This window comes from Chiloscyllium plagiosum, chromosome 13, assembly GCF_004010195.1.
Source record: "Chiloscyllium plagiosum isolate BGI_BamShark_2017 chromosome 13, ASM401019v2, whole genome shotgun sequence".
Taxonomy (NCBI): Eukaryota; Metazoa; Chordata; class Chondrichthyes; order Orectolobiformes; family Hemiscylliidae; genus Chiloscyllium; species Chiloscyllium plagiosum.
This window is the reverse complement of record NC_057722.1, coordinates 26,557,078-26,583,154: the sequence shown is the minus strand read 5'-3', so window position 1 is coordinate 26,583,154 and position 26,077 is coordinate 26,557,078. Positions and strand designations below refer to the sequence as shown.

Here is a 26,077-nt window from a genome sequence, read left to right as displayed (position 1 = left end):
AATCTGGAATTCCAATTTGAAGACTCTTTTTAAAATGAATTTGCAGAATTAATCGCTCATCTACTTGTTGAAGATTTTGATTAAAGAACTTAAAAGTCACCTGCTGGTCAACCTTTTTTGTTGGTGATGCACATTACATAAAACGTGTTGGCACTGAATGGCATCTCTTATTGGTCCTGGTAATTTGACAATTCTAGGGGACTATCTTGCAGTTAACTGATATGATTGTGAGTTTTCCCTGATGCATAAACCACACAGTCATCTGCAAGTAGTTGCACCAAATTTTTAATTTGTTTGCCACTTTGTTGTTTTTGTATGTCAAGAACAGTAAAGTCCGAACACAGTTCCCCAGTTTAGTCCAGAGAGGACTTCTCTAAAAGAGGATGATTCTTCATCACGTACCACTTCTCTGTTGGCAAGGAAGTGCTGGAACCAAAACCAGGGCTGCATTTGGCCTGGAGGTCATAGTTTGTCCGTGCTGAATTAAAAAGAAAGAAACTACTGCTTCATAGAAAAGTTGATTTATTTTAATTACTCTGTAAAAAACATTATTCTATCCAACTATAATTCTAAACATATATAAAAGTAGGCTCCAGGCACTCAAACTTTTGTACAAATGTTCCACATTTTATAACCACAATTTACACCAGTTTTTTGTCAATAATCTAGAAAATTTTACATTATGTTCAAGTGATGATTAATGCTTGTAAGAGATAGACAAAGTTCTACATTTTGAAGCAGATCTACATACGCCAATTTATTTAGTGTGCTTGTAAAAGCAATTTCTCTGCTGAGTTGCTTCGTTCAGATAATAATGTACAAAAATTAAATTAAATTCTTGCTTTTTTTTAATGAAGTGTACAATATAAAAACGTAACTTGCAAATAACCAAACTGCAACTTATTGTGGCAGAGTTTATACCATCGTTCAGAAAGACATCTACTGACATAGTCTACTCATCATGTTCTTCATGCATCTTTATTGATTACAGAAACCTGGAGGAGACAACAGAAACAAAATGGTGATAAAAGTAAGAAATAAAGAAAACAACAAAAAGAACATATCTGTGGGGAGATTCCCACTGTATTTAAAATCAGCCGGGGTCATAAACTAATGGTACAGCGATTCTGGATAAATGCATTTAAAATTACAGCTATAGTTCAGTCCAACAATGTATTGCGATAAATAGAACAAAATGGGTGAGATTTAAATCATTCAAAGCCCACCCCAATTGCCGAGTGTTTAAGTCAGTTCACCCAATCTCCTTTTCTAACTCTGATCGGAGGTAAACTGAAGCTTTGCTGTAAATGGGTGAAAACAGCCATTACCTAAGAACCTCTCCATTCTCACTGTACTAAGGTTATGATGGGAAATAGAGACAATGCCTGTGGAAATTCAAGGGTAATGCTCCTGCTCAAGATTCAATCAACTGAATTCCAGAAATTTGTAAGTTACATACAGCTATATAAAATCCCTACAGTGTGGAAACTGGCCATTTGGCCCTACAAGTGCACACTGACCCTCCGAACAGTAACCCATCCAGACCTATTCCCTTACCTATTACTCTACATTTCCCCGACTAACGCACCAGGCCTGCACACAACGGGCAATGTAGCATGGCCAATTCATCTAACCTGCACATCTTTGAACTGTGGGAGGAAACCAGAGCACCCGGAGGAAACCCACGCAGACACGGGGAGAATGTGCAAGCTCCACACAAACAGTCACCTGAGGCTGGAATCAAACCCAGGTCCCTAGTGCTGTGAAGCAGCAGTGCTAACCACTGAGCCACCATGATCATTAAATCTCTTGATAATTTGATTACTAGTAAATCTGTGAAGATAATGTTCTCATTAATTCTGTATTCAACTATTTCATTTTAGAATTACTTCAGATTGCAACTCAAAATATAATAGAAGTTTCCACTACCTCGCATATAAAAGTTATAAGAAGAGAAAGAATTTAACTTTGGGATATAATTTTGATTATGATACAAATAATACTTAGAAATGTAACAGTTTCAGGAGGTATTTTCTTTTTCAAGTTTCTGATCAAAATCAATCACATATCACTAATTGTTATAACTGCTATGAAGCAGCACATTCAGCATTTTAAAACATCGTTTTAAAAATAACTGATTAGTTAAAGATTATGTTCTAAAACACTGACTGTGCTGGTTCATAGTAGAAATAAAGATTAAAAGGTGAAAGTAATAATTTGATATAGACTATAAGTCTATAAAAAAGGCTCTCGAACCTTCTCCACCATTCAACAGACTTATGGCTCACCCAGCGTTCTTCACTTCCACTTTCCTGTGTGTTCTCATTAACCCTTGATTCCCCTTGTGATCAAGAATCTATTTCAGTCTTAACTATACACAACTCTGCTTTGTCAACTCTCTGTGGCAAATTCCAAAGATTTTCAACCTTCAGAGAAGAAATTCCTTCTCATCTCAGTCTTAAGTTGGTGCCCCTTTTTCTGAGATGATAGCTCCTGGTCCTACACTCCCTCATGTGGGGAAACACTCTCTCAGCATTTACCATGTCAAGCCCTTAGAAATCCTATATATTTCAATGAGATCATGTCTCATTATTCTAAACTCCAATGGGTAGAGTCCCAGCTTTTGTGCATAAGACGAATCCTCCAGACCAGGGATCATCCAAGTGAACCTACTTTGAATTGTTTTCAACTCAGTGATGTTTTACCTTAAACGAGGGCACCAAAACTGCTCACAGTACTGCAGATATGCTCTCATCAGCACCTTGTACAGTTGCAGTAAGATTTTCCGACTGTTAAACTCCACCTCCCCCCCTCCCCCCACTTGAAATAAGGGCCAACACTCGAATATTCAGCCTTCCGGAATATCTGCTGTACCTGTGTGTAAATATTCTGGATTCAGTGCACCATAATCTCCAAGTCCCTTTGTGTTGCAGTTTTATGCAGGTTCTCTCTGTTTAAATAAGTCTGTTCTTTGGTTTCTCTTCCAAAATAAACAACATCTCATTTGCACACATTATATTCCCATTTGCCAACTTCTTGCCCACTTACTTAAACTATCAATATCTCTCATTAAATTGTTTGTAACACTCTTGAAACTTGCCTTTCCACTGCTTTTGTTTGGCCACAGTATTTTGCTGTCTTCCTCCAAATCATTAATATATATATTGTGAACAGTTGAATCCTTACACTGATCTCTTCGGAGCCCCACTGATTACTGGTTGCTAAACTGAAAAAGAACCCTGATTGCCACTTGCTGTTCTCCGCCCATTAGCCAATTTGAGTAGTATTGCTGAAAATACCGTGATCCCAAAATGCCATTTTACTTTTCTTCCGGGGTGTGGCTAATTTGTGCGCAGGGAAGGAACCTGGCAGAATAGCTTCTAAACGAATACAAAAGAACATTGAAACCGAGTTGCAAATGAAAGTAATTTGTGTTTGAAATTCCACAAGCCTTTACACTGGGTTCATGATTTTGAACAATTGCAAACGAGGGGCAAGGATAGGGTAAACAGACATGGTCTTTCCCCTGGGGTGGAGGGAGTCCAGAACTAGAGCGCACAGGTTTAGGGTGAGAGGTAAAAGGGACCTCAGGGGAAACTTTTTTACACAGAGAGTGGTGCATGTATGGAATGCCAGAGGAAGTGGTGGAGGCTGCTACAATTACAGCATTTAAAAGGCATCTGGATGGGTATATGAATAGCATGGATTTGGAGGGAAATGGGCCAAGTGCTGGCAAATGGGACTAGATTAGGTTACGATATCTGGTCGGCATGGATGAGTTGGACCAAAGGGTCTGTTTCCATGCTGTACATCTCTGATTCTATGACTCGAAGTGGAAACTGCTGGTCCATCCATATATTTTAAATCCATGACTCTTAGCTCTAAATCTGTCCTCCTGAACAGGAGAAAGAAAACCTATGAGGAAAGGTCAGACAGGTTCGCCTAAAGAGAACTAAGAATTGAAACATATTGATTGAAACATATAAATTTCTGAGAAATCTTGACAAGGTAAATGTGGAGAGGGTGATTCCTCTTCTGGGAGAATCTAGAACTGGGGTTCACTTTAAAAATTGGAGATTGCCTATTTAAAACAGAGAAGAGGCAAATGAAATTCTCTCAGAAGTTTGCAAGTCTTTGGAACGATCTTCTTGAAACAAAGTCCTAGAATATTTCTAAGGCAGAAGTAGACAGATGTTTGTTAAGCAAGGAGGGGAAAAGTTTAAGTGTAGGTGGGAATATAGATTTGAGCAGAAATAAGCTTCAAGCTCAATTTTTTGTGTTGTGTTTAATGCAGGTTATGAATTCCCAAATCACACTATCATTCTGCCTTAATGTAACTTAGCATCAATCATAAATGCTTGGTGTTATTATCTCTTTGGGATAATTTTTTTTATATAAAAATGTAGGGTTTTAATTTTTCCATTCAATTTTCATTTAAAGGGAAATACAGAGAAATTCTAATTGTATCAGTTTTCCACTGATGTATTAACTCAGTAAGTATTTGTCCAACTTCCCAGAGAAATTCTGGTCTATCAGGGCTTGTCTACACTAATTCTGATTGCATGTCTCATCTATTTAAGGAGTCAGGTCAAGATCAAGAGCAGTTATAGAGCACTGTACAATAGGGAAACTAGAAAATTAAGCTGAGTTGCAAATTTGTACAATTTGATTAACTAGCTAGGCTGTTTCAGCATTATGAATGACTGACCTAATATTCATCAACTCAGCTAAAATACTTACTTTTATTTATGTAATCAACCTCTTATTTTGATATTAGGAACAAAGACAAGAACAGTACAAATTTTAAAATTTGTCCAAGTTATCTACTTGTGTAGATTGTATTATAAATTAAGCCTGCATATAAATGTCTTAGTTAGGTATGCTTCTAGTATTTATAATGATAAGTATAAAACACATTTCATGTAGAGGTAAGCAATACACCTGGGGCTTTTCAACAGTTTAAGCTCATGTCTGTAATATGCTTCTCAGTTTAGTTTCTAACTGATTAAGGTGCTCATTAGGAGCATAGTTTAAAAATCCCTTGGTTGTTGGTTAGAATGGGACATTGCTTAAACAGACTTTTCCCAATAAGGACTGCATTAGACAAACAATCAGAAGACATCATAAGAATTTAGCTGTTCTTATTAACTCCAACTGAGATAATGAGGCAACTGCAGGGGAGAATTAAAATTCCATGTTTGTCTCAAATTGTATTAATGCTGACTTAACAAACAACAGTAAACTTGCACAACAATTTTGAAAGGAATTTCAACATTGCATTTTTGGGATAGAAAATAAGGAACAGAATTGTAAAGAATTAAACAAGAAACTGTAGCAATTTGCCAGGTTTTCCTGCCAGTTCTATTGTCCATCCCAGTCATTTTTTTTTGTCAATGAATAACACTAGAACATATATCGGCATTTTTACTATAACATCTCAATGAATTCATTAATAAAAATGCATTTTCTGTACCTTCTAGGAGAATCCTGGCTTCAGGTTCAATATTTGCATCAATTAGTTTTTTTCGAAGATTGGAGGGTGTTGCATTGCCTGATTCATTATTTTTCCATTTTTGCAACATGTAGAATATTTGCATCGTAGGTGATGCATTTTGGTCCTTAATTTTATCAATATCTTGGGACTGCAGATCAAGACAACTAATAGCAAAGACCTGCCAATTACTCCCCAATTTTTCAGCAAATTGCATTAATTGCTTCTCAGTGATAGTATTATTCTTATTGCACGGTGGTCCATCAACTGCAAATAAAATACATGAAAATGAATTAGCAACATTAGAATCATTTGCAAAACTTCAGTAAATTGCTTAAAAAGTATTTTAGAATTGTATAGTATACCAAGTGTAACTTGCTGATATCTGACTTCAATATTAATCCAAGATAGATTTGTCTTTATTATTAATTTATACTAAAGCTCTTGGGTACCACACTGTGGAAAATTATAACATATGTCAACTCATTGGATTACAGTGATTGAATATTGCATCTTAGTTTTTTAAAATGTTAACACGCAAAGCAAATATAGTCTATATCTGTTATTGCTTTACAAAACTATATACAAGTTTGATGTACCTAAGTGTTTTAAGGCATTTGTTTAACTGTGGAGTAAAGGCTTCAAGACCAGGCCACAGCTAGGGAGCATGAAGAGGGGAAGAAAGTAATCAGAAAGGTGTGGGATTGAGGTTGTGTTGAGGCCAAAGGGAAGACCATAAGTAGGAGGTGGGGCAAATTGAAGGTCAGAAGAGTCATTCTATGCTAGAGGAAAGAACAGAGTCCGGAGTGAGGGTATTCAAAGCCAAAGGAAAAATCAGATACAGGGATTTGTGGATTGTAAAAGTTAAGGTGGGTGGTGTTGAGGAAACCGGAATGATCTAGGGATGCGTGAGATTGAAAGGATTGGTTGGGACAAGGGAGTTGGAGATCAGAAAGGTGGTTGGTCAAGGAGATCAGAAGGATCTAAGGGTATTGAGGAGTAATCTCTGATCATGAGAGGTGAGTGAAGTGCTAAACTGAATTAGCAAGTTGGTAGAAAGTATACAGGAGTTCTTGCTTCCTTTTAGCCAAAGGATTTCAAAGGGGAACTCAACTGGCTGATGTTTAGTTTAACAGATGGGTTAAATGTCAAGCATGCAGCTTCACTGCATTATTTATAAGTTATCAGCTCAGCTGATGGTGGCAACCCATCCAACGTACCCCACCAGAGGGTATGTTAAATCAGGAAATATGTTCGATTAGAGATGGGTTTGGTTTGGGATTCAGATTTTTTTTAGCATTTTGACATCCAAAACCCACTTGTTTAACAGAGTAAAATTCCATCCTATAATTAAGGATAGAATCTGTTTTTTTTAAGTTACTCCACAGAGGCTGCTATTCCATCACCAAGTCACCCTTTTTATTGACACTGATCAAGCTCCCTCAGAGCCAGCTCTCAGAGAAAACAGAACTAGAACCTGCCAACTATAAGCTCATTGTTTTGAATTGTGATGCCTGCTTTTCTCATTTGATTTAACAATGTTTACAGGTCCTCATCAATTAAAGTGATTAAGAAATTTGCAGTGTTTTTGTCATTTAATTTGCTTCGCTTTTCTGAGATGTACTGACTCACAATAAGAAGTGGTTGCACAGGCACCAGTCACTCTCCAGCATCTGGCCCAAGTAACCAATCCTCATGCACAAACCAAAGCTTCAAGTTTACATTACATTACAGTGTGGAAACAGGCCCTTCGGCCCAACAAGTCCACACCGACCCGCCGAAGCGCAACCCACCCATACCCCTACATTTACCCCTTACCTAACACTACGGGCAATTTAGCATGGCCAATTCACCTGACCTGCACATCTTTGGACTATGGGAGGAAACCGGAGCACCCGGAGGAAACCCACGTAGACACGGGGAGAATGTGCAAACTCCACACAGTCAGTCGCCTGAGGCGGGAATTGAACCCGGGTCTCTGGCGCTGTGAGGCAACAGTGCTAACCACTGTGCCACTGAGTATTAGTAGATGGTTTAATTCAATCACAACCAGCCCCTCTGCTGTCCTTCCCTGATATTCACACATACACTTTCCACCAGGAAAATCTGATTATCATCCATTCTCTAGTCACACTGAACCCCTTTGTAGCTGACTCCACCCTGAGGGATCAAACAGTTCATCACAGAGTAGGGCATCAATCCTGGGGCTGTCTTTATCTGTTTGCTGGCAGTTTATCTTTGATGTTATACCTTGTAAGGATTTGCTTTTAAGTCGACTGTGAATTTAATGAAGTAAACAGACAGCCAGTCAACATACAAGGGCATTTACAGTAGGTATCAACTTTCAGCATGTTACAAATCAATTACTGCTGCCAATTCAAACAGATTTGCAGCAGATTAAAGATCTGCTCCATTCTTCCTACATGCTTGTAGTTAAATCAAGTGACTACAATAACAGAAAAACATATCCACTCTGCTCAATATGGTAGAACAATCAGAAATCCCTAAAAGGAAAGATTGCTGCTGAGAATTATTTGAGCAAATTGTATCATTCCACAAGGAATTGCCTTTGCTGATAACTTTATCTGTTTTTTCCTTATTTCCTAATTTAGAAGTCCTGTTTAACCTCTTTATTTTCCTGTTTTTCATGGGAACTCAAGGTCTACATTGAGAAGGCTGAGCAGAGATTTGATGGAGTGGTTTAAAACCGGGATGGATTTAAGTAAAATAAAAACAGAATGAACGTTTCCAAAGGCTGGAGGGTCACCAACCAGAGGACACAAATTTAAAGTGCTTGGCAAAAGAACCAGACAGGACATGAGGCAACAATTTGGAATGCACAGCCTGACTGGGAGGTGGATGTGGATTCAGTCATAGACTTTCAAATGGCATTGGACGCACATCCGAAAAAGAAAAATAACTAATGCAGTGGCATGAGGAAAAGTTAAGGAGTAACTCTGCCTGTGCTGTACTATTCGATGATTCTAGAATCACAGAATGTTTAGCTTCCAGGTTACTCCCAGTAGCTGAGGTTCTGGGAATTAGCAAGAGGTCAAAATGGTGTCAATTCAACTTTTCATTGGGGAATTATTTCCCCATAAAATAAATTTGACTGTATTTCGAAACTAACATGTTCCTTTAGATATACTATGAACAAAGAAGTCACTATTTAAATGATTTGGAGGTGCCGGTGTTGGACTGGGGTGTACAAGGTTAAAAATCACACAACACCAGATTATCGTCCAACAGGTTTATTTGGAAGCACTAGCTTTCGGAGAGCTGCTCCTTTCAACCACCTGATGAAAGAGCAGCACTCCAAAAGTTAGTGCTTCCAAATAAACCTGTTGGACTATAACCTGGTGTTGTGTGGTTTTTAACTATTTAAATGAGGCTTTCTTCCTTTTTTCCTAGTATAAGCTTAGCATTTCTTATCATAATATATCATTCTCTGTTAATTACTTAGAACCCGAATCCAAGGATTAAGCTCCACAATGAAAGCAAACAACTGTCAATGCCAAGTTTTCTAGTGGCACAGATCAATGACATGTTGCCCTCTAGTGCCAATTGCTCTAATTGCACAATAACAGCACAGCAAAAAGCAGTGAAAACCTCAGAAATTTGCAATAAGAAAAAATGAATTGTAAATTTCCAGAAATTGATATATGATTTCTGCCACTCCCTCTTGTGAGCCTCACAAAAATGGCAGATTAACCTCAACATTGCCATGAGTTCAAGAAATTGCTGGACTCGCGTTTTGGAGATGAATTGAATGCATCACAGGAAGTTGGAGGTGAAATAGAAAACACAGGATTTTAAATGTGCTGTGTTGTTCCCAGTGACAGAACAGGAACCAAATGTTGCTTCCATTTTCTTGCATTTTGTTGGTTTCCACCAGACTGCAATAAACAAGTGGCGTGCATGGGCAACATGTGTGATCACATGGCAGAGAAAAGCTCTTCAATGGTGAAACCAGCTATCAAGTGACAATGTAGCCTCCTGGTCAAACTGGGAGACTCTGCATCACATCCACAGCCTTTCTGCCCAATTCCATTGCCAATAATATAAGGCTTACTGAAAACACTAAGCTGACATTTGTCATTTTTAAATTTAACTTTCACATATAACTATTTTTATTACAACAGTTTCATTTTATTCATGTACATATTTTTATTATTTGTTGAGAGCAGTTTAGCAGAGTACTGGCACACTTAATGATTGGCATGCACTGATGGTTACAGGAGAGTTGGGGATATTTTATTTTTTGTTGAAGAAACCATCTTGTGTTTTTGCATTCACTTTTAATTGAATACTTCATGTCAGTGTCCAGTGTATTCTTCATTCTGTGGGACATTACCTTGCTTCTAAATTTGAAATAGACATTATCAAAGATCACTTTCGGTGGCATAACTAATGCACTGTAAATGACCTCAAAGTCCTGGAAAAGCTCAGTCAGCCAACACCCTGATGTGGACCCGCCGCATGGTAAACGCTTCATTTTCTTACCTTGATTCATTGTTCCCATCACTCTAGTCGTTCCCACCTCACTTCTCCAAACCCCCAAACCCATCCATTGTCCTCCCTAGGATCCCTGTTCCATTCCTTCAAGCTCCTCCACACCTACACCCCTCTCACCAGGGATGCACCTGTACCTGTCCTGGAACTCTATGTAGCAGCCATTCACCTCCTCCCCTCTCTTGTGCCATACAATTAGAAGGAAAACTGCTAACCTTATACACAACTGCACATTTAAATGACAATGAAGTATGTGCCCAGAGATTTACATACTCCACTGACAAGAAGGTGGAATGTAATTACAATAAGTTTTAATATAATAAATATTCTTGGCATCAAACAGATTACAAAAGGACCTTGCCTTGGATGGTGTGCAGACTCATCTTGCAAACCTGCCACTGACCCATGTCAGGAAAGCAACATTTCTGCTCCTACTTAATTAATTCACCTAACCTATGTATTCTTGGAGACTCCACAAAATATCTCCAAATCCTTTTGGATAACAAGATTTATGTTCCTGCTGTTCCACTCTAAGCTATCTCAGCAAGAACACTGAAAATAGGTGTAATAAGCGTATGGAAGTACATTTCAGATTTAAAGTAATCAGGGGTTCTTATGAGTTGACAGGCAATGTTCTTATAGTTTGGAATGTCACAGAAATTACCCATATCATCATGATTATAACCCCATAATCCAGCAATTGCGTAACATATAAGTTTCTCGCAAACACTCTGTTTAACTATTTAATTCCATTGAACAATTTAAAATATCATACTTGTATCATTCCATCGAGATCTTTTGGAACTGCTCTCTTCCATAATATTGTCATTGCTTGATTTTCTTCTCCTGTTTTCTGAAGGGCAATACATTATTCACCAACATGTGATTAATACGTTTATTTTTCATAAAAGCACAAAAACAATGTCATTTTTAATAGCAATTTTAATGTAATATAACATCCCTTCACAAGCACTACACAGGAGAGTTGATACTAGATAAATATAAATGAGGCTCACCTCAGGTTATGTATCAGACCCTGCGGTCCGCTCTCAAAGTATTTAACACTTGTCAAATAAATTGCCTCCAATATATTACCCAAAAGACTAAACAATGTACCAACCTTTCTTTGTGTGCCATTTAGTAGTTTGCACTTTGGACTTCCCAAATAGTTCAGTTAAATCTTGTTCCAAACCTACTTGTCCTACAGCATGTACTACATTATACACCTCTGAAAAACTTCTCAGTTAGTCTGAGCACAGTTTGTACAACTACAATCTTTTGACAGACACCCCGACTGTTTTGGCTTTATAATTCAGCCATGTATTCAATACATTAATGCTGGTCCAGTTACTGAATCTGTTGGCTATGAAAAAAATAGATTTCTTTCAACTTCATTGTTAAACACTTTATAGAGAGATTTGCCATTTTCATCTCGCATGCAGCATTTTATGCTCATGTCTATTACTGTATATCCATTCATGTATTTTGTCCAAATCATTCTTTAATTCCCCTCCTAGTTTGGTGTGAAACTCATTAGCTTGAATTGAGTTTTCAAATTCAAGACACTAACTTAGAAATCGTCAGATGCAGCAAATGATATTTAGGATAATCAATTATGTTCGGCATGAACTAGTTGGACCTGAGGGTCTGTTTCGATTCTGTATGACTCTGTGACATCTTACTAGGTGTTTGCTCAACTCTAGAATAATATCCCTAACAAATATCTTATAGGCTGAATCTGGTAATGCTCCAGAGAGCAGGAAATGAGGTGGACAGGAGCATTTAATTGTTCAAATGGCCAAAAGTTAGCTTCCTGACAGTGATATGGAGCTACAGAATTGTGAGGTGAATTGACCTTCCAAATCTCTTGTTAATACTGTCATACACACTTATTAAAAGCTAACCTGACAAGAATTAAGGGACCTCTCAAATTAAGCAAATAGCAAATGAAAAGCACGTGCTTCCAGATTCACGACTGCTTACCTATGGCATGCAGTGGGTGTGGTGACTTTTTGGTAGATTTGGATGGAGCTGGAGCTTCTTTTTCTTATTTAGGAGCTTGGCTGATAATTGGGATCTGGTGAGAGTAGTCCAATGGAAATGCATCATGGCTAAGTCTATGAGTGAGAGAGCCCTACAAGATCTCATGTGATCAGACAGAAGAAGTTGAACTAGACAAAGAACGGCAACGTTTACAGATGGGAGGTCAAGCATGATTATGAGAAGGTCAAGTGTTTTGTATGGTAGGTCACTGTTGAAGTCCTGAGTTGTGAGGGCAACAAAAGAAAGATCAAAGAGGATACAGGGAGGGTTAAGGATGTTGAATGGCAGATTGAGAATAATCATAGAATCCTTACACTGGCCATTTGGCCCATGGAGTCCAAACAGCATCTCATCCAGACACATCCCTCTATCCGATCCCTGTAACCCTTCATTTCCCATGGCCAATCCACCTAACCTGCACCTGGACAGTGGGAGGAAACCAGAGCACCTGGTGTAAACCCATGCAGAAAATTGGCCAGGGCTGAAATTGAATCCGGATCCCTGGTGCTGTGAGGCAGCAGTGCTAACCACTCAGTCATCGTAGCCCCCCATGTGGTGGGAAGGAGGGTGAATCTTCACTCAAGGAAACTCAAAAGGTGAGGAATGAAGAGTGTAGGGTGATGATTTCCTGTTCCAGGGTCACTGCTAAGTGTCTATGGACATGGCTGCAGCAACAAGAAGCACTCTTTACAAGGAATGGTGGTGGGGATTTCAGGGTTTGGCAGTTGGATGGAAACAGGGTATGGCTGACATGTAGAGGGCTCCCCAATGGATGAAAAGTGCTCAAGACAGAAGGGAAGGCTGCATAAACCATGGGGCCACATTTTGTGCTCAGGACGTTTCCTATTTTTGTGTCAGGTGGCAGCAGCTCCAACGGTTTTGGTAGCAGATGGAGACGTATTAGCAGCAGTTGCAGTTTCCAAACTCTTTCCTCAAATAGTAAGAATGATGCTTCTGGCTTGCAGGGAATGAATGCTGTCTGGGTGCTCTTTAGGTGTTTGCACCCCCACAGATATTTGACCCCTTGCGATAATTGTGGGAATATTGAACATGTGCCCCCACTATATGGTTCTGTGTGCTCCTCCTGCAGGAATGTCTAATTGTCTGGCTACTGCATAATCATGTGTGACTAACCATCTGCCAACTTGCAGAAGTGCATAGACTTCCAGTCCTGCTTTCAACAACTTCACCGCTGCCGGTAGATTCCACCCTGTATTTCCAATCTCTACTAATTTCTTTTCCATCCTCAGGTACTTACACTTAAGCACATCCAGTTCTAACAGTAAAGCATTAAAATAACTACGTCAGTACTGAAGCATAAGCAGAGCTCACTTACATTTATATTTCTCCTTCAATAGTATTTTAGAAGTACACTGTATTCATTGAAATGGTAAGCTAGAAAATTTAGTTGCATAATAAATCAATGTGATTGACATTTTGATGTATCAGAAGTGATTCGTTAACTGTTTTATAAATTGTTGCTCTTCTAAATTACTTCCCTTATGTTCTGTTTTGCATATCTCACTGGTTGCTCCATGTGAAAGGCAGTTAGCTGTATGTTATTCTGTAAATAAATTCTATTGGAGCATCTGACTGGCTAATCTTTCTACAAATGTTGAGTAATATAGGTTAGTTAACTATGCATTTTCTATTAGCTTTTTAGCCAAAGTAGCATTTTCACTGGGGCTTTAACGTCTTTCACTTTAGCTGTTATCATCTTTTAAAGGCAATGTCTCTTCCAGAGGTACAAATGTACAACCTCATAATTATTCATACAAGTTATCTTACTTCTGGCAATAACCTGTACAAAGAATGTTGGTAAAATATTCAATGCATGCTCCAGCTGTTCTCACCTAAGATACCTACACACTAGCTTTCCAGTACAGTAGAGGTTCATATAGGATTGATATTGAGTACTTTTCTAGCATTCTAACCAATGTTGCAGGCTGTGGGGAACACTTTATCATGTTAATTCTTCCCTTTGAAATATCTTCTTAATCCACTGATTCCTTTACATCAATTTCTTTCAAATTATGTATCTGTGGACCTTTTAGATGGAATCTTGTGGAAGATATAAGGTGTCTCACCTGCCGACTGGAGAACCAGAAAGTAACTGGGATTGCCTCCTGTCAGGAGGGCCCCCTTACCAGTAAGGGATCACTAGTAGGCCTTGCCCCAAAATCAAGACCCTAGGGATGGACTGACTGCTGACAGCTGCTGGCCAATCAGTGGCTGCTGCCAAAAGGACAGGTACTAGAGTCCCAACATCATGCTGTGATCTAGACCATGGCTAAGTTATGTGGTTGGTTGCAGAGGGTGAGGGGGGTATTTTGGGGGATGGACCTCTGCAAGAGGAGTAAGGCGGGGTGGGGACAGTAGCGGTTGGCTCTGTATGCACCTCCCCGTGCCCTGAAGTGCAGTCCCTCAATCTCGCACTGAGTGCTTCTGAGCGAGGTGACTCCCAAACAGTCCCGCACCCTGGCCAGTAGCCTGACGGAAGTAACGTGCTAGATCTATGACTTACCTGGCGACTGGGCTGTGTGCATTAGACGTTAATCCCAGCAGCTTTTAATACAGCTTTTAAGTGGACATCTTTTGGCCACTTACGAGCCTCAAACTGGTGGCAGACAGGAAGGTTGACAATGGTCATTACCACCCATAATTGAATTCTGATAAAGGAGAGAAAACGCTAGGGTTCAGGTACACCATCTCTCTGCCTGACTCAATGACCTTCCTGCCTCCAAACGCATCACTACACAGGTCAGAGGTATATAGGGGAAATATTTAAAAAGGACCTAAGGGGCAACCTTTTCACGCAGAGGGTGGTGCTTGTATAGATTGAGCTGCCAAAAGGAGTGGTGGAGGCTGGTATGATTGCAACATTTAAAAGCCAACTGGATGGGTACTTGAATACGAAGAGTTTAGAGGGATATAGGCCAAGTGCTGGCAAATGGGATTAGATTATTTTAGGATATCTGGTCAACATTGACGAATTGGACCAATGGGCCTGCTTCTGTGCAGTACATCTCTATGGCTCTAGTGCAGCAGAACGTCATTGTACATATGATTATGATTTTTTTTAAGAAGGCTGAAAGGACCTATGCCATTTTAAGTGCAGCATTTTTAGATCTTCCTTTAGGAAATATTGATTAAAAACTTACTGTTAAAGTCTCTTGGTTTTCCTTGTTCATCCTGATCATGGTGTGCCCAGTCACCTGTAATGTTATTTCATTCTATGAACATATCATTCAGATTAAAGGTGAAAGAATACATCTCAAGGAGGATGGCACAATTAACAAACACTTAAAACACATAAACCTTAAAAGATAAAAGATTAAAAGTTTTATTTAAAAGCACACCCTTGCTCAGATATTTGTATGATCAATAGTCGCAGGTTAGGTGCCGGAAGACTGGAGGTTGGTTAACAAGATGCCACTATTTAAGAAAGGTGGGAAGGAAAAGCCAGGGAACTATAGACCGGTGAACCTGACATTGGTAATGTGCAAGTTGTTGAAGGGAATCCTGAGGGACAGGATTTACATGTATTTGGTAAGGCAAGGACTGATTAAAAATAGTCAGCATGGCTTTGTGTGTGGGAAATCACGTCTCACAAACTTGATTGAGTTTTTTGATGAAGTAACAAAAAGGATTGATGATGGCAGAGTGGTAGACGTGAGCTATAAGGACTTCAGTAAGGCATTCGACAAAGTATCTCATGATAGACTGGTTAGCAAGGTTAGATCTCATGGAATACAGGGAGAACTAACCATTTGGATACAGAACTGGTTCAAAGTAGAAGACTTTGATGGAAGATTGCCTTTCAGGCTAGAAGCCTGTGACCAGTGGTGTGCCACAAGGATCGGTGCTGGGTCCGCTGCTTTTCATCATTTATGTAAATAATTTGAATGTGAACATACGAGGTATGATTAGTAAATTTGCAGACAACACCAAAATTGGTAATGTAAGTTGGACAAGGAAGGTTACCTTAGGGATTTTGATCAGATGGGCCAATGGTCTGCGGAATGGCAGATGGAGTTTAATTTAGATAAATGTGAGGTGCTGCATTTTGGAAAGGCAACTCAGAGCAGGACTTAGACACTTAATGGAAAAGACCTGGGGACTGTTGCTGGACAAAGACACCTTGAGTGCAGGTTCATAGTTCCTGGAAAGTGGAGTCGATAAATAGATAGGATAGTGAAGAAGGCATTTGGTATGCTTTCCTTTATTGGTCAGAGCATTGAGTACAGGAGTTGGGAGGTGATGTTGCGGCTGTACAGAACATTGGTTAGGCCACTTTTGGAATAGTGTGTGCAATTCTGGTCTCTCTCCTATCGGAAGGATTTGTGAAACTTGAAAGGGTTCAGAAAAGATTTACAAGGATGTTGCCAGGGTTGGTGGATTTGAGTCTACAGAAAAAGGCTGAATAGGCTGGGGCTGTTTTCCTTGGAGTACTGGAGCTGATGATGACCATATAGAGGTTTATAAATCATGAGGGACAAGGACAGGGTAAGTAGACAAAGTCTTTTCCTCTGGGTTGGGGAAGTCCAGAACTAGAGGACATAGGTTTAAGATGAGAGAGTAAAGATTTAAAAGGGATGTAAGGGGCAAGATTTTCACACTGAGGATGGTGTGTATATGGAATGAGCTACCAGACGAAGTGGTGGAGGCTGGTAGAATTACAACAATTTAAAAGGCATCTGGATGGGTATATGAATAGCAATGGTTTACATGGATATGGCTATGGGCCAAGTGCTGGCAAATGGTACCACCATATATACTTGTGTATAGGTCGAGTGTAGAAGATATTTTGTAGGCTGAGATTAGGGGGTTGACTTATACATGAGGTATTGTTTTCGAGGGGATGAAATTCATGCTTGGCATGGGTCAACAAAATAAACAAATAAGAGCCAGATCTCCATATAAAATAATAAAAAACAAAAGGAAAAAGAAATATGACTATCTGCAAAATAACTGTCTCTATTCTGCCTCTTAAGGTAGAACGGTACTGTCATACTGTATTCCAGTTACCAGTACCGTAAAGTACATGTAGGTCTACACATATGTATAAAAGTTAATAGGCATGCCAGCAGGCGGTCAGGCCTCCACCGGGGGTATTTGTTCAACAAACAATTCATGAAATAAAAACAGAGGAGCAGTAAAAACAAAAAAAAAGTTTGACAGTAATTTAATAAAAAAAGACCGTATGAAACTTAATAATATATGGTAAACACTTTACATCAAAAAACTGATATTCACAGCAAAAAACACTTCTCATCATATATCACAAACATTATGGGATAGCTGCTTAAACCAAAAGTTGTCGGTACATGCAAAAGTCCATTAGAATTCCTCAAATTCCCTGTCCTCATCAGTTGCACTAAATAATTCATTCCAGTCATCTGGGTAAAGCATATTGTTATCTGGATCATTTTCATCTGCACTCTCAAGGGGATAATCAATTGATTTGTCATCACTTCCATCTGACCATAAATAGTCATTTAAAGCATTAGAAATTCCACATTTTTTGAAGGCTTTCACAATAATTTCAGTTTTCATCTCCTCCCAGGACTTAACAATCCACTCAGATACAGTTGCAAGTAATGGAGCAGGCAAATTGCCACCCTTTGTGAAGCTTTATGCCCTTTCTTGCATCCAAGTGTCCCACTTCTTCCGTACAAAATTCTTAAAAGGTTTATTGATGCTAACATCCAGTGACTGTATCATGCCCACAAGGGCTCCAGGAGTCATTGCAACGTCAGAATTGTTAGCTCAAAGTTCAGTTATAACACTTTTCACTCTGTGTGACTGAACATATCCCAAACCAGTAAGCTTTTCTCGTTTCTAAGTCCACCTGCTCGCATATTCCAGACCTCCCTAGTCCAATTCTTGAGCCACCTTCATTCATCCACCCTTTTTCATGGATGAGGACAACAATGCCTTTCGGAAATTTTTGTTTGGGCAGTTTTCCACCTAAAAATCACCAAAGGCTTTAACTTTGTTCCATCTGCTATACAACCAAGTACCATAGTGATTTGACTCCTTTCATGGCCAATAGTCTTGGCCAAAACTGTTTTTGCTCCAATCTTGTCCACAGTTCTGTTCCCTGGCATATCAAAGTTCATTGGGGTTGCGTCCATATTGCTGATGCATGAGAGCCTGTACCCGTTTCTCTTCCGACTTCTGATTACAGAGTGATGGAAACCAATTAACTTGTCATTAAGTTCTGCTGGTAGATGTTGAGCAATCTTGTTTTCTGTCTAAGCACGAAATCATACCTTTTCATGAACCTACTGCAACATCTAGCACTGGGTTTGAAATCACTGAATCCACCTTTTATTGCTTCATTTTTGGTGCATATTCTTATACATTGTCGAGTCACTATGCTTCAGTTCTGTCGACACTGAATTACCAGTCAGCAATCTTTTCTTCTGGTTGCGGCCATATGTTCAGCTTTCCTCAGTTGGCGTATTTCTGTTTTGACATAACCTTTAACTGTGTGGCTTTTTTCCTCCAATTTTGGACAGGTTTTTCAGAAGTACAGAACTCCCTTGCAGCTATGCTATTGTTATTCTTCTCTGCAGCTTCAATAACTTTTAGCCGTGCTGTATACTTGATTTTTCATGTTGCCATTTTGTCAGAAAAATTTGGGAGAGTTTTACAATAAGTTCAGAGCACAACTGTACACAAAATCTACTTCTAAGAAACTGAGGCAACAGCGGGAAGATAAGATCAAGGACTGCCATAAGGTACCGTAGATATTTGCATACAGAGGTTAAATATATGTTTGTAAATATTACATAAGTAAATATACAGTATATATCTACACTACATATATATGGTTATCAACATTCAATCTAACGATTTGAAAATCGCATTGTGCAAATATATGCTGGTGCACGTAACATGTGATGATGCAGGTATTGAATCAAAAATGTGTATTTGAATCAAAAATGTGTATGTGAATCAAAAATGTGCAAAACATGCCCTTTATGGCTGCATATATGGTCAGGTAAGAGACTCCTGAAAAACGAGGGTCGACTTAGACTCAAATTTAAATGTGTTAATTTAGTCAAATTCAAAGAGGCACTAACTGGGAGGATTGAATCTGAACCTCAGTAGATATATTCCAGAAATTATACTGTGAGCTCATGGTACACAATGCACTGCCATTAAAATCTTTACTTATGAATGGACTCTATTTATTTTTGATGAGAAATTTAGGAAAAATCTCTAGGCTGCTGGATTTTTATTTTCCCTGAGTTGGTCGACAATTTTCAGAATTCTCTTCCCCATAAAGAGATGAGGGTGGGGTCATGAATACTGTTAAGGCAGAGGTTGACAGATCTTGACTAACAAGGGAGTCAATAGTTTTTGGGCTAGAGAGAAATGTGGAGTTGAAGCCTCAGTCAAATCAGTCTTGAACTTATTGAATGCCAGAGAAAGTGAGAGTGGCTGAATCACCTACTCCTGCTCCTAATTTGTATGAGAGTGATTTAGTAACATTATTCTTGTCTTAAAAAGACCCTGAGAACTGTAGCATGTAAAACATCAAGCAATGTTAAGGTTATTTGGGCTGGGTTGGGAGACAGTGAAAAGTGTCTTGATTTTCTCACATTGAGGATAGAGGAAAAGAACAATATTTTGGTGGAATAAAGATGTGTTTAGAAGGGAACGCCCATACTAACTTTGAGAAGACAGATGAAGACAAAAGTGTAGAGCTTGCAAATTAGAAGGGATGCATTATGTGTGGCAAATAATCACAGTACAGACATTAATGTTCAAATTAAAAATAAAATGTTGAATAAAGCTCAGCAAATTAAGGGATTATTTTCTCATTGACACTACAATCCACTTTCTGGTCATCCTCAACACTCCATTCCGATTCCAGTGTCTTTCAGTTAAAGTGCAGATATATTTCACCTTTTATACCTCCTCTCTTGCAACTGTCTCAAACTCACCTTCCAGGTGAAGCAACAATTTACATTTATTTCTTTAAAGCTAGCATACTGTATTCAAAGCTTACAACTGAGTCTCCTCTACAATGGAAAGACCAAAATGCCAGTTAGGTGGCCACACTGTAGAACACTTGTATTCTGTCCACAAGCATGATCCTGAGATTCCCAGTGACTTGTCATTTTAAGTCTCCACTTTGCTCTTATACTGATTCCGCTGTCCTTGGACTACTGCACTGTTGTAGTGAGGCTCAATGTAAGCTTCAGGAATCGCACCTCATTTCACTTAAACACTTTTCAGCTGTGAACTTAACATTGAGTCCAACAATTTCAGACCATAATCTGCTCCACATTTAGTTTCCTTTATTCTGTTTCTTGCAGCTTTAAGCTTTCAGTCAGAAGTATACTTATTCTTTAAATTCTTTGTTACTTTTTTTTGCCATATCTCTGTTCCCTTTGGCCCTGGGACATAAGCTTTTCAGTCATTCAATCTCTCTGTCTTCAAGGCTACTTCAGGCTTTCCTTTGTCCATGTCCCATCACTCCTTAAAATCTCTACCCTTTCGCAGTTCTGAGGAATGGTCACAAGCCTGAAACTTTATTTCCATTTTTCTCCCTCTCCACAGATGCTGCCTAACGTTTTGAGGGTATTCCCACCTTTTATTGTAAATCCTCAGCCCCCATTAGCATTCGGCTTTTCTATCAGTTTCAAGTTTAATAAGAAGTTTTAGGACGTTTACTGGCTAAGTTGGTTTGTCGGGCAGTAGATTGGCACTTTAATAAACAAGAATCTGGCAGTTCTACCGATGTCCATTGCAAATAAAAACCCACCCAGGTGATCACAGAAATCAGGATTTGGACAGTAAACACTATGTTGTACTTTGTTCTGGTTTGTTAGGAAGAGTGAACAGATGGATTTTCCCCAACATAATATGGCGACGATTCACAACAATTGGCGCAACTACTATATCAGATACCATATGAAATTGTAAAAATGAATTAGTCACAAAGAATTAAATCAGTCCATAAAATAGTTAGAAATTCACTTGAACGGAATCTAACAATGCCTGCCCACTCTGGAAGTACTTACACTCCCGCAGTTTTGAGGTCCACATTGTTTCACCTGAATCTACGTCCATTAACGTTAGTTGAAAATCTTCTGGTTGTTCCAAAAACACTTCAAAATAACCTTTACATTTAAGAGGCGTCATATCTTCAAATGCAATTTCCTGTTAAAATGTTTAAAAAGTTGATAATTACCATTTGTTTAATCATAAAGTATTCATACATTTGTAAATGAAGACAAATGATCTCCATTGCAAAGTCATCATTTCAATTAAGTGAACATTTCCTCACATAATTGTAAACATATTTGTTATAAACAGGTTTATGATTGTATCACTAATACACAAAGGAAATCTTGCCCCAAGATTTGGAATGCTGGATCCAGTCCAATATTACTCATTTTCAGATCTGAGACTTTCTCAACAGCTCTAAAGAACAGTAATACTGGTCTCAAAACATTAACTCCTTTTTTTTCTGTCTCCACAGATACTGTCAAACCTGCTGAATCTCTCCAGCACTTTCTGTTTTTATTTCAGATTTCCAGCATCTGCAGTATTTTGCTTTTGTTTTAGAAATGTTGGAACTTGTTTGTACTTCTTTCCGAGTCTTGGATATTTCATCTTTATGAGAAGAGTAAAGAGTATTCTTCCTATAGACAGAACTTAAAGACACTTCAGACTAGCTCCAGGCTTCAGAAAGGCAAAAGTGGCTACTGCAGATGCTGGAGATTAAAGTCAAGATTAGAGTGGTGCTGGAAAAGCACAGCAGGTCAGGCAGCATCCGAGGAGCAGGAAAATCGTTCCTGATGAAGGACTATTGCCCCAAATGTCGATTTTCTTGCTCCTATGATGCTGTCTGATCTGCTGTGCTTTTCCAGCACCACTCTAATCTTGACCCCAGGCTTCAGAAAGACTTCTCATTAACAGTTTGGCTGATGGATAGTGAGAAACAGCTCATTGATGCAGCATTTACAAGCTTGAAATAATTTAAAGGCCTCGTCATAAGCAGATTTGTTTGCACAATAGCTTAGAATCTAACTTTGCTAGATATGTTTTTGAAATTAGCTACTGGACAGAAAGTAGATGCACCTGTGACGTAGCTGGGAACTTCTTCTGAAGAAGGTCAGTCAGACAAGCAAAAGGTTAACTTGAATGGAGTGACGCAAGGTAAGATTTTGGAAGTTAATGATATAGGAGAAGGCAATACTGCAGGATAGCAATTCAGAGTAATGATAGCCAAAGTGTAACATGACACAAAATGCTGCACAAACATCAGCAGCAGCAAATAAGGTCACACTAAGGAAAAAACAGTGAAAAGACAGAATTAAAATCTCTTAATCTGGGTGCATGCAGCATTCATAACAAGATGGATGAATTGATAGCACAAATAAAATAACTGGGTGATATAATGGCCTTTACCGAGATGTGGGGCAGAACCCTACCAGGGTCTTACTAATGTGGCCTATGGTGAGATGTGTGGCAGAATCAGATGAGAAGTCCAGTGAGAACAACCTCAATGTCGACAGCAACTCACTCCCATCCTTTATGCTTTTCACAAGCAGCAAGTTAAGTTGCTCATTAGGACAGCAAGTTGCTAATTAAGGGGAATTATTACCTATTAAACACTGATGACAGTCCAACTCACCTCACTAATATTGAACTTCCTATTTTAACAAACTTGTTTCTGGGAAAACTTGATGTGGAAACCAGAGTGCTTATCAACTCACTGTGTGCTCCAAACCTCTCAATCAAACAGTGCCCAGAGCATAAACAATGGGCAGCTGCCACCAGCACCCCTTGCCCATGGATATTGGATTCTGACATCTGATAATACTTCACCATCATCATGGCACCTCTCTGATATATTGGCAGGGAACTCCAGGAAGCACAAACTTGTATTGCAGCATGCACTGACATCTAGCATTGGAAGACTGCAAAATGGACACTTTCCGTGCACAGACAGATACCTAGTTCATGAATTTGGACTAGGCTGCATCTCAGAACTGCATAGTTGCTCTCTTAGTTCTTGCTTCCTTAGCACCAAGCCATATGCTCACAGTTTCCCTGCCTTGCCTTGTTCTTCTATTCACACAGTCATTAACTTGGGTCACTTGCTTACTAGTCCAGCCAACAATGTGGGGATGTTTCATTATATTGCTGTCAGAATGTGTGTGTTGCTATCAACATCATACTTACTGCTCATTCTTGGTTGAATTGAATAGTGGTGGTGAGGTAGCAAGTGTTTTTACGACGGAGTGGCTTATTCGATCATTTTAGAAAATATTAAAGGTGAAAATGTGTTGCTGGAAAAGTGGAGCAGGTCAGGCAGCATCCAGGGAACAGGAGAATCGACGTTTCGGGCATAAGCCCTTCTTCAGCCCTGAAGAAGGGCTTATGCCCGAAACGTCGATTCTCCTGTTCCCTGGATGCTGCCTGACCTGCTGTGTTTTTCCAGCAACACATTTTCAGCTCTGATCTCCAGCATCTGCAGACCTCACTTTCTCCTCGAAAATATTAAAGGGCCCAGTACATGGTATGAAACTGGAGTTACAGGTGGACAAATCCTGGTTTGAATGGCAGGTTCTCAGTGACTTATTTTTTATGTTAACAATTTAGAGGTATTTTTTCTTTGGTACACCCATAGTTTGCCAGATTTCTTGAATATATTTCCACAAAAAACCATGGTGAAATAAAAACTCACACCATCTCTGTCACTGGTTTACAGTGGTGACTAACAACACAGTTGTACTGATACACCAAAAGAAACTTTCCTCCTTTAGTTACGAGATGTTTCATAAGATTGCTGTGGGTTATTCTCCCACTGAAACTTCTTCTCTGTGGAGAACTTTTTCAACAGCTCAGCGCAAACTATAGGCTTTGCATAGAGTTGCTGTGCAGCGCATGGCACACTAATATACGATGCTGGTAAACAGCTGCTTCTACTGAAAAAAGTGAACAAAACTAATCCAATAAACCATTCTCAACCAAGTGCACGAATTTGACTTAGAATTGCCAGAGATGTCACAACCAGTAGACTGGAAGATTCAATCTAAAATGAAAATCAAAGGTAGAAAAGAAAAGTAGATCTCCCTTAACAAAAATAAAGGCTGAAGTAGTAAACATAGTAGCTGAAAAACTACATACAATGCTATTCAGTGTTACAGGCCTAGGCATATAAAGTAGGTGGGGCTTCAAACAAATATACTTTAATATGATTCTACACAAAGCACTCAGATGAGTATTTACATGCACAAACAAAACCAGGGCATAACAATGAAGCTAATCCCAGCTAAATACTTGAATCTAATATAAGTGCAGCATCTGTGGAAAGAGATACAACACCACACAATATTATTGATGTGAAACAAGAGAGGTTACAGATTAAAGATTAAAAACTGAATCCCAGATCTTTGAGGATGACATGGATAATACAAAAACAATTTTTTAGATTAGATTACTTACAGTGTGGAAACAGGCCCTTCGGCCCAACAAGTCCACACCGACCCACCGAAGCGCAACCCACCCATTCCCCTACATTTACCCCTTTTACCTAACACTATGGGCAATTTAGCATGGCCAATTCACCTGACCTGCACATCTTTGGACTGTGGGAGGAAACCCACGCAGACACGGGGAGAATGTGCAAACTCCACACAGTCAGTCGCCTGAGTCGGGAATTGAACCCAGGTCTCTGGCGCTGTGAGGCAGCAGTGCTAACCACTGTGCCACCATGCCGCCCACAACCTTAACAAATAACCAGGAACACTCTGAAGTTGTAATAGTAAACTGTGTCACTCGAATAGGTAAACTGAAAGAGTTGTAAATGTTAAATCAAACACAATGCCTGCTTTGATGGTCCAAGGAAGAGAGGGGGGAATTTGCATTCTTAGGTGTAAATGGGCTGGTTCTGTTTGGTCAGGTGCAAAATTACTACCGGCAATGTTAGCAGACAAATGTTCTGAGACTCACTTCAGTTCTAGCCTAAGTATTAATGTGTTTAAAATAAAGTAAAATAATAATTGAGGTAATGTTAGACATAGGGTGCAAAACAAGGAGTAGGATTAGCTCAGTTGGCTGGGCAGCTGGTTTCAAATGCAGAGTAATGTCAACAAATGGTTCAATTCCTGTATCAGCTGAGGTTATCATGAAGGGGTCTCCTCCTGAACCTCTCCCTTCACCTGAAGTATGATGACCCTCGGGTTAAATAATCATTTCTTTCTAATTAGTGGGTTGTCCTATGGTCCATTAGTACTATGATGATATTACTTACTTCTACACTGCATGAGATATTCAATTTTATTGAATGTATTCTACTGCAACCATAGTAGACTCACCAACTTTAAGAGCATTTAAATGGTCATTGGATAGACGTATGGACGAAAATAGAATAGTGTAAGTTAGATTGGTCGGAACAACATTGAGTGCTGAAGGACCTGTACTGCGCCGTAATGTTCTATGTTCTATGTATTCAGGTGGGGTACTTAGAAGCCAGCTGTTTCACCACTCCACCCATTTCCAATTTCAGACCCCTACCCAAGTTTCAGTCTGGAACTCAGACAATTATGTTAAACATTAATCCTCCAAGATCATCAACAGTCATTTCAGTGATAAGCAAATCAAGTTTTTTTTTACAAACATGAAGTATTGGAGGGAGCAAGATTTAATTAATTCAAAATATCCCCAGATGCAAAGTTATAGCTAGGTCCCTAGAACGTGCCCATTCTAAAGAACCTCTTTCACCTCTCCTGTTGCCAGCAGTGGTGAAGAGGACTGAAGGGACACAAGCATATTTGCTTTTTATATTTTCCAGCTTAAGCAGAGGAAAAGAAAAACATTCGCACAATTCCTTTGGAAAAATAGATGGAATTTCTAATCTGCAGACACTAAATGAAGGGAGGTTGGAATCAAAATTGGTAAATTAAGTAACAGTCATTTACAGCACTGAACTTGAGTATTTATGAAGCAAAACAAACTTTGTTGAAGCTTTCCATCTTGTATTTATCAGGACGCTTCACA

The 26,077-nt window shown here is 39.1% G+C and overlaps 1 protein-coding gene across 2 annotated transcripts in view; it reads right to left on the bottom strand.

The window, feature by feature from the left end:
- Positions 1-552: 552 nt before the first annotated feature.
- Positions 553-26,077, bottom strand: part of si:dkeyp-97b10.3 (NACHT, LRR and PYD domains-containing protein 1) — an 86,667-nt gene continuing 61,142 nt past the window's right edge. For both annotated transcript variants that reach the window (XM_043702084.1, XM_043702083.1), the window contains exons 14-18: positions 21,088-21,226; positions 15,208-15,261; positions 10,779-10,856; positions 5,474-5,758; positions 553-995 (exon numbers count right to left, since the gene is read on the bottom strand). In XM_043702084.1, the coding sequence (XP_043558019.1) occupies positions 979-995; positions 5,474-5,758; positions 10,779-10,856; positions 15,208-15,261; positions 21,088-21,226 (573 nt within the window). In that variant the 3' untranslated portion in view covers positions 553-978. The remainder of the gene's footprint in view (positions 996-5,473; positions 5,759-10,778; positions 10,857-15,207; positions 15,262-21,087; positions 21,227-26,077) is intronic.